Raw genomic sequence first — 19,736 nt, 5'->3', positions numbered from 1 at the left:
TGTGTTTGTGAGGGACGGAATTAAGAATTTGGAATTAAAAAGCAGTCAGTGAATTCTGTTTATTCATGATGATGTGTTGATGTTGATGTTCATGTTCTCCATACTGGAAGTGTATGTTGTGTCTGTAGACGTCCAGGCCGTGTGTGTCGATGGCGGTCGGCTCGTCAAGGTTAACCCGGAGGTCCAGGAGAACTCGGTTTTGCACAAGAACAGCGACCAGATGATGAAACGCTCCTACACCGAGGAGCTCCGGAGAGATCCAGCACCTGACAAGTAACTAAACTATAAACACACACTGATCTGATGACCTCTTGCTCACATTTACACCTTAATCCACTGATATTCAGAGCAAAAGCTTGCACTCACCCCCAGCTCTTTCTCATCTCCTAAACACAATCTTGTGTCTGTTTAAAGGCATCAACCTGCACAAATGAATGTGTTTCATATAATCTAATGAAAGTATTTACAGACTGAACATCAGCACATGTTCTGTAACTCCTTCTTGAAATTAGATCCAATTTACAATTTACTAAAATAAATGGAAGAAAAGATGTAACCCAACTTATCCTGCCATATACACAGAGATACATCAGGCAGCAAGTCAGCAGTCTGATAGTTAAGTGAAAGATGTTCTGGATTCAGGAAATCAAGGATCTGAGCGACTTTCACAAGAGCCACATTGTGACGTCTCAAAAGCAGCAGGCCTTGTGAGGTGTTTCCTGTATGCCAGGGATGTCCAGTCTTATCTGCAAAGGGTCAGTGTGGTGCAGATTTTCATTCCAGTCCAGCAGGAGCCACACCTGATTCCACCTGTTTAATCAACTGATCTTGGCTTTCAGTAGACTCAGGTGTGGCTTCTGCTCAGTTAGGATAAAAACCTGCCCCCACCCTGGTCCTTTGCGGATAAGATTGGACACTCCTGCTGTATGCAGTGGTTAATCCCTACTAAAAGTGCTGGAAGTATGGACAACCGGTGGTCAGTGACAGGGTCATGGACAACCAAGGTCCACAGAGCTTCACAGCTTGCTGCATATGGAGCTCCAGAGTGACCATGCCGACTCCTGGAGACCATTTAAAGCTCCTACAATGGACATGTGAGCATCAGAACTGGATCATGGCACAGTGGAAGGCGGAGGCCTGGTGTGGAGGCCTGGTGCATGTGTGTCGCTAACCTGTGGAAAAAACGGTACCAGGATGCACTCTAGGAAGAAGGTGAGCTGGAGGAGGCAGTGTGATGCACTGGGTAACGTTCTCCTGCGTTCAAGTGGATGTTACTTTGACACGTAGCACCTCGCTGAACATTATTACAGACTGAGTTCACCCCTTCATAGTAACAGTGATCTTCAGCTGGATGATGTTCCCTCACACAGAAGACACCAGAGTTCAGAATGTTGACCTGGCCTCCAGATTTCTCCAGATCTGCTCAAATTGAGCGTCTGTGGGATGAACAGATCTGATCTGTGGAGACCTCACCTTTCAACGCTCAGGACTCCTAAGGAAAAAGTCGGAGAGCTCTTTTAAATGATCGGTGTGTGGAAGTGGCACATTTCAGACAGCGGATATAATTTAGATGCTTTAACCGGAAACGTTCTGTTTTTCCGGAGGTCGTGTTGGGGTTCCGTGCCGCTGCGCAGCCGGCTCCTGAATATTTCATGTCACACCCACACCATGTGAAGTTGTATAATAAAAGCTCTAAAGGCTGCTGGACTCCAGCTTGTTAAAGCAGATTCGCTTCACAATCAGCTGCTGTACTTCCAGCTTTTTATAACTCTGACTCACCCACGCTGAAAAAACCATGGCTCACGGCTTCCGGAAACACAAATCACTCCGCATTAGTCCACTTTATTACATCAAATCACAGCCTCTAGGAACTCAACACCGTCACTGTGATTAAAGAATTAAAGACTTATTCAATCCTTCTTCCATATGATGTTAGATTTCTGCCTCAGGGATTTAGATTTAGATTAGACTAGTTCGGTATATAAGGAATAACAGAGAATAAAACTCTGAGTGTGGAATTATAATAACGCAGCAATTAGCTAAGAATTATAATGATTCAATTATTCGTTATTAACGTGTCACACATTTTAACAGGTTAACTGCAGTGGAGTGAATAAAAATAGTTCCGTTCCTAAGCTGCTGTTATTCCCTCACTGCCACTTCCTCTTCCTCTCTCTCTCTTCACTGTAAGAAGCGTAAAATCTTCTGTCCTGAGGATTTTCTTGTGCTGGGAAACATTGTAAAGCACTGTGACTGTTACTGGTACTGGAGACTCCTTCAATAAATGTTAAATAAAATAAAATAAAATAAAAATCTTAATTAAAAAATAAAAAATACAGCATATTAATGATAATACAGTTTTTTTATATTAAACCATTATTATTATATTTTTTTTTAATTATTATTATTTATTTATTTATTATTATTATTTTTTTTACAAATCCATTCATTATTATTATTATTATTATTATTATTATTATTATTATTATTATTATTATTATTATATTTATTTTATTTTTTTACAAGTCCATTTATTATTATTATTATTATTATTATTATTATTTTTACAAATCCATTTATTATTATTATTATTATTATTATCATTGCTGCTGGATTTTCTGAAGTGAGCTCTGTACATGTCCGTGTGTCTGAGCTGTTGCTATAGAAACGATAACGTATTACCACTCGTTCTAATATGTTATTGTTTCTATAGCAACAGCTCAGAGACAGGAATGCTTTAATACAAACCTATGGGTCACTTCACAGCCAGAGCTACTGTCCGAGTCATACCGTTTATTTATACAAAATACTGCACACATTCTGACCAATCAGAGTCAAGCACTAAGCTGTGCTGTAAAAGATGTATAAAGTTGAATAAAAATCTATTCCACAGTTTCACCTGCAATTTAACATTTCATTTTAAAATCATTCCTTACAAAATTTATTTTATTCGTTTGTTAAATGAGGGGAATTGTTTTTAATAATAAATAATTATTAGGATTATTTCAGCCAATCATCTGTCAGTTATTCAGAAGCCTGATTTATTACTGATTTAATTTATATATAAATATATATACATTTAAATATATTTAAATATATTATTTAAATAGTCTAATTTGATTTATTACTGATTTAATTCAGCTTGTTGTGCAGTTTCAGTTTAAGAGTCATGCTGTATAACCATTTATAAACATCCTCAGATATTATTCTTTATTCCCAGTCTGACAGGAAGTGACAGGAGTTTGGAAGGAGGAGTGATGTCTCATGACCCGGAACTCCTGAAGCCGATGAAGAAGAGGAGGAGGAGGGATTATTTAAGCCCCTCTGAGGAAGACTCTGAGCCTGAGCCCATGGTACGATTTAAACAACTGTAGCAACAGAGTTTACTACACCACTGTAAGGAATAATATATGAATATTCAAATCATCTATTTAAATAATCTGAATAAACTATGAAGTGTGCCGCTAGCTCCGCCTCCAAGTACCATTAGTCCCAGTATTATGTCGACTCTAGAACTTAGAAGAAAAAGTCACAAAGTCAATTTATTTTTTTGTTATTTAAGGAAGGGAAAGCTGAAGACCTGAAAACAGAAGGACATGAAAAACCAGGTGTGTGTGTGATTTACCTCGATGTTTTTCTAATAAGTTATCCTAATAAAGAACATGCTCGCTGAAGGATGCGTTCTGTTCGCTGTTCTCATCTTCACTACGTGATGATTGTGTTTATCTTCGCAGGAACAGACCTTAAAGCCGAGTCGTGGTCATGGGCGCAGTATCTGGACGAGCAGAAGGCCACTGCAGCCCCGGCTAAACTCTTCCAGGAGGTAGAGAAGTGCAACCATGCAAAGAAATAACCGTAAAGGAATAAAAATGAGATCCACCAGTTTGATGCAGATTCAGGACTCTTTCATGGATTCATGGATTTTCTGTCCATCGCCTGATTTGTGGACATTTTTCGGATGTGTCGTTAATATATATATATATATGCAATGTCTGAGCTTTCATTTATGTTATTATATTGTAAAACTTGTGTAGTATTTAAACTTTAACTGTTCAGTAGATTTTTAACTCTGTTGTCTTCATGTTTCAGTCACAGCAAGTTCCAGAAAATCCCAACAACTTTAGTCAAGGCATGAAGTTGGAAGGAATCGACCCCCAGCATCCGTCCATGTACTTCGTCCTGACTGTGGCTGAGGTACAGTGTGTGTGGGGGGTGTGGGTGTGTATGTGTTGTCATGACTTGAACGATCAGTGAAAATCCGTCCTGTTCTTCTTCCACACACGTGGTTTTGTTCTGATGTTTTAAAACACCGCCTCCGTTACCTTGTTCAGCCGTAACCTCTCTCTGCAGGTCTGCGGTTATCGATTACGACTCCATTTTGACGGTTACTCGGACCGCCATGACTTCTGGGTCAACGCTAACTCCCTTGATATTCACTCTCCGGGCTGGTGTGAGAGCACAGGACACAAACTACACACTCCTAAAGGTACATAACTCCATCATTACACCACCACGCCAAATTCGGGGCATTTCCATCCACATATGGTGTATAATAGTGGGCGGAGTCAATGCTGATGGATCATTATATATCCTGTTGTGTGAGAATGTGTGTGTGTGTAAGGAGTCTCCAGTGTCAGTGCTGTGTATCAGTCAGAGTTGAAGCTGGAGCTTGAAGTTCTCCACATCTTCAGGACAGAGGAGTTTACACTTCACCGTGTTTCTCAGTAACATGAGCAGCTGAGATTATTCTCTCTTATTAACCTGAAGAGAGAGAATAAAGAGAGACTTCTGAGGGGACGAGTGTTTATAGCTGATAGAGAGAGAGAATAAAGAGAGACTGCTGAGGGGACGAGTGTTTATAGCTGATAGAGAGAGAGAATAAAGAGAGACTGCTGAGGGGACGAGTGTTTATAGCTGATAGAGAGAGAGAATAAAGAGAGACTGCTGAGGGGATGAGTGTTTATAGCTGATAGAGAGAGAGAATAAAGAGAGACTGCTGAGGGGATGAGTGTTTATAGCTTATAGAGAGAGAGAATAAAGAGAGACTGCTGAGGGGATGAGTGTTTATAACTGATAGAGAGAGAGAATAAAGAGAGACTGTTTTTCAGGGTGTAAGGAGGAGGAGTTTTCCTGGTCCAGCTATTTAAAGCTCACCAAAGCACAAGCTGCCCCAAAGGAACTGTTCAGTAACCCGGACAACGTGAGTCTTACACTCTGAAGCAGAGAGAAAAAATAAAAATAAATAAATAAATACGCTGGTAGAAGAAGTGTTTCCTTTGTCCTGCAGGTGGAGACGGCCGAGGAGGACGGCTTTAAGGTCGGTTTAAAGCTGGAAGCTGTGGACCGCATGAACCCCTCCCTCATCTGCGTTGCCACGGTGACCGACATCGTAGGCAAACGATTTCTAGTGCACTTTGATAACTGGGATGATACGTACGATTACTGGTGTGTACCAAGCTCTGTGTTCTACACCATCATCATCATTATTGTTATTATTATTACACGATATACGCTAATGCTAACAGACTTCTGTGTTTTCATTTATTTATTTATTTTTTAAAGGTGTGATTCTCAGAGTCCGTACATTCACCCAGTGGGCTGGTGTAAAGAGAGAGGTCTCCCTCTCACACCTCCACAAGGTGAGTGACACGCCTTTAACACCTTTAATAATACCATTTTTAGCACTAGTGCTCTATTATATCGCTTTTAACTGATTAATATCATTTCTCTTTATATCGTTAGCCTTTCTGAAGCTTTGCGCTTTGCCAATATACACATCCTGTCACTAATTACATCCTTAATGCGAATATTTAACAACTAGGAAGTCATTCTATTGAAGTTTAAAGAAATGCTAAAGTGAATATTGAGATTTTAGACTTTATAAAGCTAGCTTCTTTTGTTTTTCTAAGCTAATGCTAGCACACCCGCCCCTAACCATCCTGCAATTGCTGAAGGAACATGACTAGCATATAACATGCTAATTAATGTGCATTACAAAAAGGCTAATGCAAACAAGTTCAAAAGAAATCTGTAGCAACAAGGAAAAGTGACGTACGATCCAGAAAGCATGGTCGAATTGTCTTAAAATGAGATTTAAATAAAACCATCTTCCGTGATTTTCAGATTATCCCGAGCCGGGTCGGTTCTCCTGGGAGCACTACCTGGATGAGACCGGATCCACAGCGGTGCCTGCAGATGCCTTTAAAGTGGTGAGCAAACCAAAAAACATCCCATAATACCCGTTACCAAACATGTCGCTGCTTTAGCTATAAAGCTAACGCAGCTAATAACATCTGAGGGCTTACAGCTAGCGCTTTAGCATTTCTGACTCTGTGATTGTCCGTGACTCTATAAACATTGAGGAAAGAGCATTAAGACATTTAGGGGTGTGGCCTAAAGTCTGAAGCTGGGGCTCGTATAAGAGAAGTGAGTCACTAATGCAGTTTATTTTATTACTGTTTAGAGTGTGTGTGTGTGTGTGTGTGTGTGTGTGTGTGTGTGTGTGTGTGTGTGTGAATATTTAGCCTGAACAATGATAAATTGGTGGTCATAAGTGCCCTCTTATGATATCTCCCCCCTCTCTATCTCCCCCCCTCTCCCCCTCTCTCTCCCTCCCTCTCTCCCCCCCTCCCTCCCTCTCTCTCTCTCTCTCTCTCTCTCTCTCTCCCTCCCTCCCTCCCTCCCTCTCCCCCCACCTGTCTCTCTCTCTCTCTCTCTCTCTCCCTCCCTCTCCCCCCACCTGACTCTCTCTCTCTCTCTCTCTCTCTCTCTCCTCCCTCCACCTCTCTCTCCCCCCACCTCACTCTCCCTCTCTCTCTCTCCCCCACCTCTCTCTCCCTCCCTCCCTCCCTCCCTCTCTCTCTCTCTCCCTCCCTCTCTCTCTCTCTCTCTCTCTCTCTCTCTCGCTCCCTCCCTCCCTCTCTCTCTCTCTCTCTCTCGCTCCCTCCCTCCCTCTCTCTCTCTCTCTCTCTCTCTCTCTCTCTCTCGCTCGCTCCCTCCCTCCCTCTTTCTCTCTCTCTCTCTCCCTCCCTCCCTCCCTCTCTCTCTCTCTCTCTCTCTCTGTAGCGTCCTCCTCATGGGTTCCAGGTGAACATGAAGCTGGAGGTGGTGGACAGGAGGAGTCCAGCGCTGATCCGTGTGGCCAGTGTACAGGAAGTGGACACACACCGGATTAAAGTGTGTTGGAGATGATGGTGAAATACGAGTACACGTGTTTATAAGGTAACAGTGGTGTAATGGTGTTTTATACACTGCTCCTGACACCATGATGTTAACCCTTTACACTCAGATCCATTTTGACGGATGGAGTCACATTTATGACGAGTGGATGGACTCGGATCATCCTGATATTCACCCTGCTGGATGGAGTGAGAGCACGGGTCATCCTCTAAAACCTCCTCCATCCACCTTACCCAGTGTCCCGCAGCCTGGTGAGAGACAAACACACACGCACACACACGCAAACACATAATCACACACACACATAATCACACACACATAATCACACACACACATAATCACACACACACACATAATCACACACACACACACGCAAACACAATCACACACACACATAATCACACACACACACACACACATAATCACACACACACACACATAATCACACACACACACACACACATAATCACACACACACACACACACACACACATAATCACACACACACACACATAATCACACACACACACACACATAATCACACACACACACACATAATCTCACACACACACACACACACGCAAACACAATCACACACACACATAATCACACACACACACAATCACACACACACAAACACACACACACATAATCACACACACACAATCACACACACACACACACACATAATCACACACACACACAATCACACACACACACGCAAACACATAATCACACACACACATAATCACACACACACACACACACAATCACACACACACAAACACACACACACATAATCAGACACATGCAAACACACACACACACACACACACACATAATCAGACACACGCAAACACACACACACACAGTTTCTTGTACAGTTTTTTACACAATTGCTGAATGTGAAGTAACTTCAGGTGTCTTCTTCAGGTCCAAGAGAACCCACAGCTGTAGCTCCGCCCAGTTTCACCTCAGCGCCGTGCAAAACTGGCACAAATTCCCGCAGCACCTCCAAATACAGCTTCCATAACAGGTCAGTCCTCGTTTCCTGATAGGAACTTAACCTGACTGTTTAACGAGCTTTTCACTACTTATGAGTCCTGATTGATTAACGAGCTCTTCACTACTTATGAGTCCTGATTGATTAACGAGCTCTTCACTTCTTATGAGTCCTGATTGATTAACGAGCTCTTCACTACTTATGAGTCTTGATTGATTAACGAGCTCTTCACTTCTTATGAGTCCTGATTGATTAACGAGCTCTTCACTACTTATGAGTCCTGATTGATTAACGAGCTCTTCACTACTTATGAGTCCTGATTGATTAACGAGCTCTTCACTACTTATGAGTCTTGATTGATTAACGAGCTCTTCACTTCTTATGAGTCCTGATTGATTAACGAGCTCTTCACTACTTATGAGTCCTGACTGATTAACGAGCTCTTCACTACTTATGAGTCTTGATTGATTAACGAGCTCTTCACTTCTTATGAGTCCTGATTGATTAACGAGCTCTTCACTACTTATGAGTCCTGACTGATTAACGAGCTCTTCACTACTTATGAGTCTTGATTGATTAACGAGCTCTTCACTTCTTATGAGTCCTGACTGATTAACGAGCTCTTCACTACTTATGAGTCTTGATTGATTAACGAGCTCTTCACTACTTATGAGTCTTGATTGATTAACGAGCTCTTCACTTCTTATGAGTCCTGACTGATTAACGAGCTCTTCACTACTTATGAGTCTTGATTGATTAACGAGCTCTTCACTTCTTATGAGTCCTGATTGATTAACGAGCTCTTCACTACTTATGAGTCCTGACTGATTAACGAGCTCTTCACTACTTATGAGTCTTGATTGATTAACGAGCTCTTCACTTCTTATGAGTCCTGATTGATTAACGAGCTCTTCACTACTTATGAGTCCTGATTGATTAACGAGCTCTTCACTACTTATGAGTCCTGATTGATTAACGAGCTCTTCACTACTTATGAGTCCTGATTGATTAACGAGCTCTTCACTACTTATGAGTCCTGATTGATTAACGAGCTCTTCACTACTTATGAGTCTTGATTGATTAACGAGCTCTTCACTACTTATGAGTCTTGATTGATTAACGAGCTCTTCACTTCTTATGAGTCCTGATTGATTAACGAGCTCTTCACTACTTATGAGTCCTGACTGATTAACGAGCTCTTCACTACTTATGAGTCCTGATTGATTAACGAGCTCTTCACTACTTATGAGTCTTGATTGATTAACGAGCTCTTCACTACTTATGAGTCTTGATTGATTAACGAGCTCTTCACTTCTTATGAGTCCTGATTGATTAACGAGCTCTTCACTACTTATGAGTCCTGACTGATTAACGAGCTCTTCACTACTTATGAGTCTTGATTGATTAACGAGCTCTTCACTTCTTATGAGTCCTGATTGATTAACGAGCTCTTCACTACTTATGAGTCCTGACTGATTAACGAGCTCTTCACTACTTATGAGTCTTGATTGATTAACGAGCTCTTCACTTCTTATGAGTCCTGACTGATTAACGAGCTCTTCACTACTTATGAGTCTTGATTGATTAACGAGCTCTTCACTACTTATGAGTCTTGATTGATTAACGAGCTCTTCACTTCTTATGAGTCCTGACTGATTAACGAGCTCTTCACTACTTATGAGTCCTGATTGATTAACGAGCTCTTCACTACTTATGAGTCTTGATTGATTAACGAGCTCTTCACTACTTATGAGTCTTGATTGATTAACGAGCTCTTCACTTCTTATGAGTCCTGATTGATTAACGAGCTCTTCACTACTTATGAGTCCTGACTGATTAACGAGCTCTTCACTACTTATGAGTCTTGATTGATTAACGAGCTCTTCACTTCTTATGAGTCCTGATTGATTAACGAGCTCTTCACTACTTATGAGTCCTGACTGATTAATGAGCTCTTCACTACTTATGAGTCTTGATTGATTAACGAGCTCTTCACTTCTTATGAGTCCTGACTGATTAACGAGCTCTTCACTACTTATGAGTCTTGATTGATTAACGAGCTCTTCACTACTTATGAGTCTTGATTGATTAACGAGCTCTTCACTTCTTATGAGTCCTGACTGATTAACGAGCTCTTCACTACTTGTGAGTCTTGATTGATTAACGAGCTCTTCACTTCTTATGAGTCCTGACTGATTAACGAGCTCTTCACTACTTATGAGTCTTGATTGATTAACGAGCTCTTCACTTCTTATGAGTCCTGACTGATTAACGAGCTCTTCACTTCTTATGAGTCCTGATTGGTTAACGAGCTCTTCACTTCTTATGAGTCCTGACTGATTAACGAGCTCTTCACTACTTATGAGTCCTGATTGATTAACGAGCTCTTCACTTCTCACCAGTCCTGACCGGTGAACCTTTAAGCTCAGTGTTGTCTGGAAAGTAAAGTACATTTCTGACTGATTATAAAAATTCACTTTAAAAGTTATCCTTCAGCCTTCATTTCAGAATCCATATTAGGGAATGGTCTAAGTGAAGGGTTACTGCATCATAAAATCCAAGAGCCAATCGTGTTTCAGTATGCAAATCCACACCAGTGAATGAAATTTGCATATTGATAGATTATTAATAGTTACATCTATTTCCTGCATGTAAACACCTTGATTTCAATCTGCCAAACAGGAAGTGCCCGACTCCTGGGTGTGACGGCTCAGGTCACGTGACCGGACGTTTTACAGCGCATCACTGTATATCCGGCTGCCCATTGGCCGAGAGGAATCAGGGGCGGGTCAAAATGGACCTATCGGATACAGAGGGATCCAAACGCAACCTCCTCGTCTTCGGACAGAGGGCCAAAAAGTCTCGCTACCACGGCAGGTGAGTATCCCTCGTCTTATGTTGCGGGTCACAGTGACCCATTTTTAAATAAAGAAAAAATATAGTTTTTTGTATTAAACTTCTTCTGCTTGGCTTAATTAGTGTAATTAACAAATAAATGAGAATGGTCCATTTCACATATTTGCAACCCCCCACCCCCCAATCTTTATATTACATAGATACTGTTCTGGTCAGTTTGACCCAGCAGTCAAAGTTGAAGCTAAAAGGGGTCAGAAGTTCACCTTAGTCACACACACACACACACACACACACACACTATTCTCACGAGTCCTGACTGATTAACGAGCTCTAACTGATCACCCATACTCCTTATTCTCTTGACCTTTTCTGTTCCCGTGGGCAAACCCCACCTACACTCGGCATGGGAGGGGCAAAACATACAGATTCTCTGCATGGGAGTTCTACCAACATCACAGCTACGTATGATATCCTCTCTGTCAGAGCTTTATGAGAGGAGCAGCAGAAATTAAGGGGTGAGACAGTCCTGGAGGCTCTGGAACTCATTGATCATGACAGTGAAATAGAGGAGGATGTGTCTGAAGATGAAGATTATCTTGAGGTCAATTCTGAGTCTGATGATTCAGATTATGAACCAAATGAGGAAACTGCTATTCATCTTCCTCCAAGAAAAGACGTTAGTGACACGAAGTCCTCATGACTCACCTTCACTATTATTTTAGTCAGAGGGTTAATTTGACCCTGAACAGGAAGAGCTTTTCTCGTGTTCATTTATCAACATCACCCCTAAACTAAATACTGAACACTACTGCACTAAATACTGAACACTACTGCACCAAATACTGAACACTACTGCATTAAATACTGAACTCTACTGCACCAAATACTGAACACTACTGCACCAAATACTGAACACTACTGCACTAAACACTGAACACTACTGCACCGAATACTGAACACTACTGCACCGAATACTGAACACTACTGCACTAAATACTGAACACTGCAGCACTAAACACTGAACACTGCAGCACTAAACACTGAACACTACTGCACTAAATACTGAACACTACTGCACCAAATACTGAACACTGCAGCACTAAACACTGAACACTACTGCACTAAACACTGAACACTACTGCACCGAATACTGAACACTACTGCACTAAACACTGAACACTACTGCACTAAACACTGAACACTACTGCACCGAATACTGAACACTACTGCACTAAATACTGAACACTACTGCACTAAATACTGAACACTACTGCACTAAATACTGAACACTACTGCACTAAACCCTGAACACTACTGCACTAAATACTGAACACTGCAGCACTAAACACTGAACACTACTGCACTAAACACTGAACACTACTGCACTAAATACTGAACACTACTGCACTAAATACTGAACACTACTGCACTAAACACTGAACACTACTGCACTAAATACTGAACACTACTGCACTAAATACTGAACACTACTGCACTAAACACTGAACACTACTGCACTAAATACTGAACACTGCAGCACTAAACACTGAACACTACTGCACTAAATACTGAACACTACTGCACTAAATACTGAACACTACTGCACTAAACACTGAACACTACTGCACTAAATACTGAACACTACTGCACTAAATACTGAACACTACTGCACTAAACACTGAACACTACTGCACTAAATACTGAACACTACTGCACTAAATACTGAACACTACTGCACTAAACACTGAACACTACTGCACTAAATACTGAACACTACTGCACTAAACACTGAACACTACTGCACCGAATACTGAACACTACTGCACCGAATACTGAACACTACTGCACCGAATACTGAACACTACTGCACTAAATACTGAACACTACTGCACTAAATACTGAACACTGCAGCACTAAACACTGAACACTACTGCACTAAATACTGAACACTACTGCACTAAACACTGAACACTACTGCACCGAATACTGAACACTACTGCACTAAACACTGAACACTACTGCACTAAATACTGAACACTGCAGCACTAAACACTGAACACTACTGCACTAAATACTGAACACTACTGCACTAAATACTGAACACTGCAGCACTAAACACTGAACACTACTGCACTAAATACTGAACACTACTGCACTAAACACTGAACACTACTGCACCGAATACTGAACACTACTGCACTAAATACTGAACACTACTGCACTAAATACTGAACACTGCAGCACTAAACACTGAACACTACTGCACTAAATACTGAACACTGCAGCACTAAATACTGAACACTACTGCACTAAACACTGAACACTACTGCACCGAATACTGAACACTACTGCACTAAACACTGAACACTACTGCACTAAATACTGAACACTACTGCACTAAATACTGAACACTACTGCACTAAACACTGAACACTACTGCACCGAATACTGAACACTACTGCACTAAATACTGAACACTACTGCACTAAACACTGAACACTACTGCACCGAATACTGAACACTACTGCACTAAATACTGAACACTACTGCACTAAACACTGAACACTACTGCACTAAATACTGAACACTACTGCACTAAATACTGAACACTACTGCACTAAACCCTGAACACTACTGCACTAAATACTGAACACTGCAGCACTAAACACTGAACACTACTGCACTAAATACTGAACACTACTGCACTAAATACTGAACACTACTGCACTAAACACTGAACACTACTGCACTAAATACTGAACACTACTGCACTAAATACTGAACACTACTGCACTAAACACTGAACACTACTGCACTAAATACTGAACACTGCAGCACTAAACACTGAACACTACTGCACTAAATACTGAACACTACTGCACCGAATACTGAACACTACTGCACTAAATACTGAACACTACTGCACTAAATACTGAACACTGCAGCACTAAACACTGAACACTACTGCACTAAATACTGAACACTACTGCACTAAATACTGAATACCACTGCACCGAATACTGAACACTACTGCACTAAATACTGAACACTACTGCACTAAATACTGAACACTGCAGCACTAAACACTGAACACTACTGCACTAAATACTGAACACTACTGCACTAAACACTGAACACTACTGCACTAAATACTGAACACTACTGCACTAAATACTGAACACTGCAGCACTAAACACTGAACACTACTGCACTAAATACTGAACACTACTGCACTAAATACTGAACACTACTGCACTAAATACTGAACACCACTGCACTAAACACTGAACACTACTGCACTAAATACTGAACACCACTGCACTAAACACTGAACACTGCAGCACTAAACACTGAACACTACTGCACTAAATACTGAACACTACTGCACTAAATACTGAACACCACTGCACTAAACACTGAACACTACTGCACCGAATACTGAACACTACTGCACTAAACACTGAACACTACTGCACTAAATACTGAACACTACTGCACTAAATACTGAACACTACTGCACTAAACACTGAACACTACTGCACTAAATACTGAACACTGCAGCACTAAACACTGAACACTACTGCACTAAATACTGAACACTACTGCACTAAATACTGAACACTACTGCACTAAACACTGAACACTACTGCACTAAATACTGAACACTACTGCACTAAATACTGAACACTACTGCACTAAACACTGAACACTACTGCACTAAACACTGAACACTACTGCACTAAATACTGAACACTGCAGCACTAAACACTGAACACTACTGCACTAAATACTGAACACTACTGCACTAAATACTGAACACTACTGCACTAAATACTGAACACTACTGCACTAAACACTGAACACTTCTGCACTAAATACTGAACACTACTGCACTAAACACTGAACACTACTGCACTAAATACTGAACACTACTGCACTAAATACTGAACACTACTGCACTAAACACTGAACACTTCTGCACTAAATACTGAACACTACTGCACTAAACACTGAACACTACTGCACTAAATACTGAACACTACTGCACTAAACACTGAACACTTCTGCACTAAATACTGAACACTACTGCACTAAACACTGAACACTACTGCACTAAATACTGAACACTACTGCACTAAACACTGAACACTACTGCACTAAATACTGAACACTGCAGCACTAAACACTGAACACTGCAGCACTAAACACTGAACACTACTGCACTAAATACTGAACACTACTGCACTAAACACTGAACACTACTGCACTAAACACTGAACACTACTGCACTAAATACTGAACACTGCAGCACTAAACACTGAACACTACTGCACTAAATACTGAACACTACTGCACTAAACACTGAACACTACTGCACCGAATACTGAACACTACTGCACCGAATACTGAACACTACTGCACCGAATACTGAACACTACTGCACTAAACACTGAACACTACTGCACTAAATACTGAACACTACTGCACTAAACACTGAACACTACTGCACTAAATACTGAACACTACTGCACTAAACACTGAACACTACTGCACTAAATACTGAACACTACTGCACTAAACCCTGAACACTACTGCACTAAATACTGAACACTACTGCACTAAATACTGAACACTACTGCACTAAACACTGAACACTACTGCACTAAATACTGAACACTGCAGCACTAAACACTGAACACTGCAGCACTAAACACTGAACACTACTGCACTAAATACTGAACACTACTGCACCGAATACTGAACACTACTGCACCGAATACTGAACACTACTGCACTAAACACTGAACACTACTGCACTAAATACTGAACACTACTGCACTAAACCCTGAACACTACTGCACTAAATACTGAACACTGCAGCACTAAACACTGAACACTACTGCACTAAATACTGAACACTACTGCACTAAATACTGAACACTACTGCACTAAACCCTGAACACTACTGCACTAAATACTGAACACTGCAGCACTAAACACTGAACACTACTGCACTAAATACTGAACACTACTGCACCGAATACTGAACACTACTGCACTAAACACTGAACACTACTGCACTAAACACTGAACACTACTGCACCGAATACTGAACACTACTGCACTAAACACTGAACACTACTGCACTAAATACTGAACACTACTGCACTAAACCCTGAACACTACTGCACTAAATACTGAACACTGCAGCACTAAACACTGAACACTACTGCACTAAATACTGAACACTACTGCACTAAATACTGAACACTACTGCACTAAATACTGAACACTACTGCACTAAACACTGAACACTACTGCACTAAATACTGAACACTGCAGCACTAAACACTGAACACTACTGCACTAAATACTGAACACTACTGCACTAAACACTGAACACTACTGCACCGAATACTGAACACTACTGCACCGAATACTGAACACTACTGCACTAAACACTGAACACTACTGCACTAAATACTGAACACTGCAGCACTAAACACTGAACACTACTGCACTAAATACTGAACACTGCAGCACTAAACACTGAACACTGCAGCACTAAACACTGAACACTACTGCACTAAATACTGAACACTACTGCACTAAATACTGAACACTACTGCACTAAACACTGAACACTACTGCACTAAATACTGAACACTACTGCACTAAACACTGAACACTACTGCACTAAATACTGAACACTACTGCACTAAATACTGAACACTACTGCACTAAATACTGAACACTACTGCACTAAACACTGAACACTACTGCACTAAATACTGAACACTACTGCACTAAATACTGAACACCCCTAAACTAATTCACTGGTGTATTAATACAACAGTTAATGCATTTATGCTTTCTTTTTTTCTTTTGCAGGATCGGCCGTCCTCCGAAATATCGGAAGAATCAACAACGAGCCTTTCAAAGTCAGTTTCTTATTTTATAACCAGATTCACCAGAGACACCCTGATAAATATAATGATATATACTGATACATATTTTGTTACTATTATAGATAGATAGATAGATAGATAGATAGATAGATAGATAGATAGATAGATAGAACTTTATTGTTACTGCAAAGTACAGGTACATAGCAACGAAATGACCAAGAAGTAAAGACTTTGTTGCGCTTTCCTAACCAGAGTTGAGATTTGTTGCTCAGGCTTCACTATTCAGCTCTTAAGTATTCTGTTGTTTAGACGTGTGTGTGTGTGTGTGTGTGTGTGTGTGTGTGTGTTTCAGACATGACTTCAGAGAGCATGTATCCCTCCCTGTTCATGTCAGCTCTGACTGCCAGTTCAGATCGGACTCTGTCGCTCTGCTGGGAGCAACACTGCAAGCTCCTGCCTGGTGTCGCAGGAATTCACGCTAGTCAGGTAGCTACATGGAGCGTAGAGGAGGTAAGTGTGTGTGTGTGTGTGTTCCACAGTTAGGAGTCATTGTGTTACCAGATCTATGAGAACTTAAATGTCAGACAGTTCTTAGGCAGGATTTTCGCCCAGTTTACTCTGCCACTCATCTTCTTTTCGCAGGTATTCGGCTTTGTGCAGAATCTTATCGGTTGTGAAGAGCAGGCTCGGCTTTTCAAAGATGAAGTGAGTATCATCATCATCATCATCATCATCATCATCTTTATTGGGCGTCAACTCCCCTCTCAAAAAAAAGAACACAGACGAAAGAAAATATCTTCTTCCTCAGATGATAGATGGAGAGGCCTTCCTCCTGCTGACTCAAACGGATATCGTGAAGATCATGAGCATCAAGCTGGGACCAGCCCTGAAGATCTACAACGCCATTCTGATGTTCAAGAGCACTGATGAAGGACTGTAGTCAACTCTGACTCTTTAGTGCTGTGCCATGTTCTCATCCATCCACAATCCACCCATCATGTGTTTGGTGTTTACTGATGTCCCCACCAGAGAGAGAGAGAGAGAGAGAGAGAGAGAGAGAAGGAAAAATATCAGAGTATTTACTGTCTTTACTCTCAGTAAAGAAGAAGTGAAGTGTAGCTGAGCCCAGTCGGAAATGCTGAATGTTATGAAGTGTTGAAATGGACCATCACGGTTCCTCATTCTTCTTTCTGCTTCAGTACCTTCATGTTAGATCACAAATTACTTCCACAGAGTAATGATTCCACTGTCCAGGAGAAGAAAAAATCTGAATAATGACACAGCAGCAGCACTTTGGTGTTTGGTCCACTTTACACTGATCAGGCATAACATTATGACCAAATAATATTGTTGGTCCTGCCAAAACAGCCCTGACCCGTCCTGCACTGTGTATTCTGACCCCTTTCTATCAGAACCAGCATTAATTTCTTCAGCAGTTTGATCAACAGTAGCTTGTCTGTTGGATCGGATCACACGGACCAGCCTTCTCTCCCCACGTGCATCAATGAGCCTTGACCGCCCATGACCCTGTCACCAGGTCACCACTGTTCCTTCCTTGGACCACTTTTGATAGATACTGACCACTGCAGACCGGGAACACCCCACAAGAGCTGCAGTTTTGGAGAAGCTCTGATCCAGTGGTCTAGACATCACAATTTGGCCCTTTTGGTCAAACTCAAAGCTCAAATCCTTACGCTTGTCCATTTTTCCTGCTTCTAACATCAACTTTGAGGACAAAATGTTCACTTGGTGCCTGATATATCCCACCCACTAACAGGTGCCATGATGAGGAGATACTCAGTCTTATTCACTTCACCGGTCACTGGTCAGAGTGTTATACCTGACCGGTGTATTAGTCTTTTACAGTTTTGCATCAGAAAGTCAAAGTTTTAAATAATCCATTCTGATATCTAGTCGAATCCTGCGTTCTTTTAACCAAACAGCTAACTCATTTCTATCTGATCTGGCTTTAATAGCGGATTACTTTAATAACTGAAATGTTAACAGGACAAACTGCTTTTTCAGCGGTGTTTACTAGTAAATTATCTTAACTAGTCTCACTCAGGGACTTAAAATTGAAGATCTGCACTGTATCCAGGTGTTTCAGACTTAAAGCAATGCAGAAATAATACCATGACCACCAGGCATGGGGATCAGCTCCAGATCAGCTGATAGGGGCGTGGCCACGGGCTGATATGGGGCATGGTCACGGCAGCGAAAGATCTCATTGAAACCGATTGTGTGTGGAATCACAGGACTAAAGGAGCAGTGAGAAAGATGAGTATCCTCGATGGTCCATAAATTATCAGTAATTTAAAGACAGTATTATTCGTTGGAGTGGCACTTTATAACGGCGCGTGAACAAAGCTGTTTTGCGTTAAATATATCGAAATGAATTGGTGCTACCCCGATAATTATGATGCACTTTATGTATTTGGCCACTAGGTGGAGTAAAATGCACATTCTGAGCCAACTCGATCATCAGCGTTTACCCTTCAGCCCATTTCTGGAGCTGTTTTATGATGTTGATTATAAAAATAAAATAATACTGTATACGACCCTCTGATGTTTCTAATAATTCATATAGTTAATGAACTAACAGGGATATCGGTACTGTTTACATCTAAAGCAATGATCATGTCTGTCTTTTTTTGTCTCTCTCTGATGGGAAATTTAAGTGATTAATAATAATAATAATAATAATAATAATAATAATAATAATAATAATAATTATTATGATAATAAACAATGTACAGATCTTAAGTAAAAAAAAAAGAAAAATGTCATTC

At 41.0% G+C, this 19,736-nt stretch overlaps 1 protein-coding gene across 1 annotated transcript in view; it reads left to right on the top strand.

Annotated features, from left to right (window-relative positions):
* l3mbtl1 (L3MBTL histone methyl-lysine binding protein 1) overlaps positions 1–19,505 on the top strand; it is a 23,424-nt gene extending 3,919 nt beyond the window's left edge. Inside the window, exons 5-22 of the mRNA XM_058410772.1 lie at positions 129–273; positions 3,221–3,353; positions 3,563–3,608; positions 3,735–3,823; positions 4,090–4,194; positions 4,351–4,486; positions 5,109–5,200; positions 5,288–5,445; positions 5,563–5,639; positions 6,124–6,209; positions 7,066–7,176; positions 7,289–7,430; positions 8,113–8,215; positions 10,865–11,059; positions 16,931–16,980; positions 17,300–17,457; positions 17,590–17,652; positions 17,756–19,505. Of these exons, the coding sequence (XP_058266755.1) occupies positions 129–273; positions 3,221–3,353; positions 3,563–3,608; positions 3,735–3,823; positions 4,090–4,194; positions 4,351–4,486; positions 5,109–5,200; positions 5,288–5,445; positions 5,563–5,639; positions 6,124–6,209; positions 7,066–7,176; positions 7,289–7,430; positions 8,113–8,215; positions 10,865–11,059; positions 16,931–16,980; positions 17,300–17,457; positions 17,590–17,652; positions 17,756–17,887 (2,021 nt within the window). The 3' untranslated portion in view covers positions 17,888–19,505. The remainder of the gene's footprint in view (positions 1–128; positions 274–3,220; positions 3,354–3,562; positions 3,609–3,734; positions 3,824–4,089; positions 4,195–4,350; positions 4,487–5,108; positions 5,201–5,287; positions 5,446–5,562; positions 5,640–6,123; positions 6,210–7,065; positions 7,177–7,288; positions 7,431–8,112; positions 8,216–10,864; positions 11,060–16,930; positions 16,981–17,299; positions 17,458–17,589; positions 17,653–17,755) is intronic.
* The last annotated feature ends 231 nt before the right edge of the window (positions 19,506–19,736 follow it).

Source organism: Hemibagrus wyckioides, linkage group LG15 (genome assembly GCF_019097595.1).
Source record: "Hemibagrus wyckioides isolate EC202008001 linkage group LG15, SWU_Hwy_1.0, whole genome shotgun sequence".
Lineage (NCBI taxonomy): Eukaryota > Metazoa > Chordata > Actinopteri > Siluriformes > Bagridae > Hemibagrus > Hemibagrus wyckioides.
Note: the sequence above shows the minus strand (reverse complement) of the source record. Positions and strands in the feature narration are given on the sequence as shown.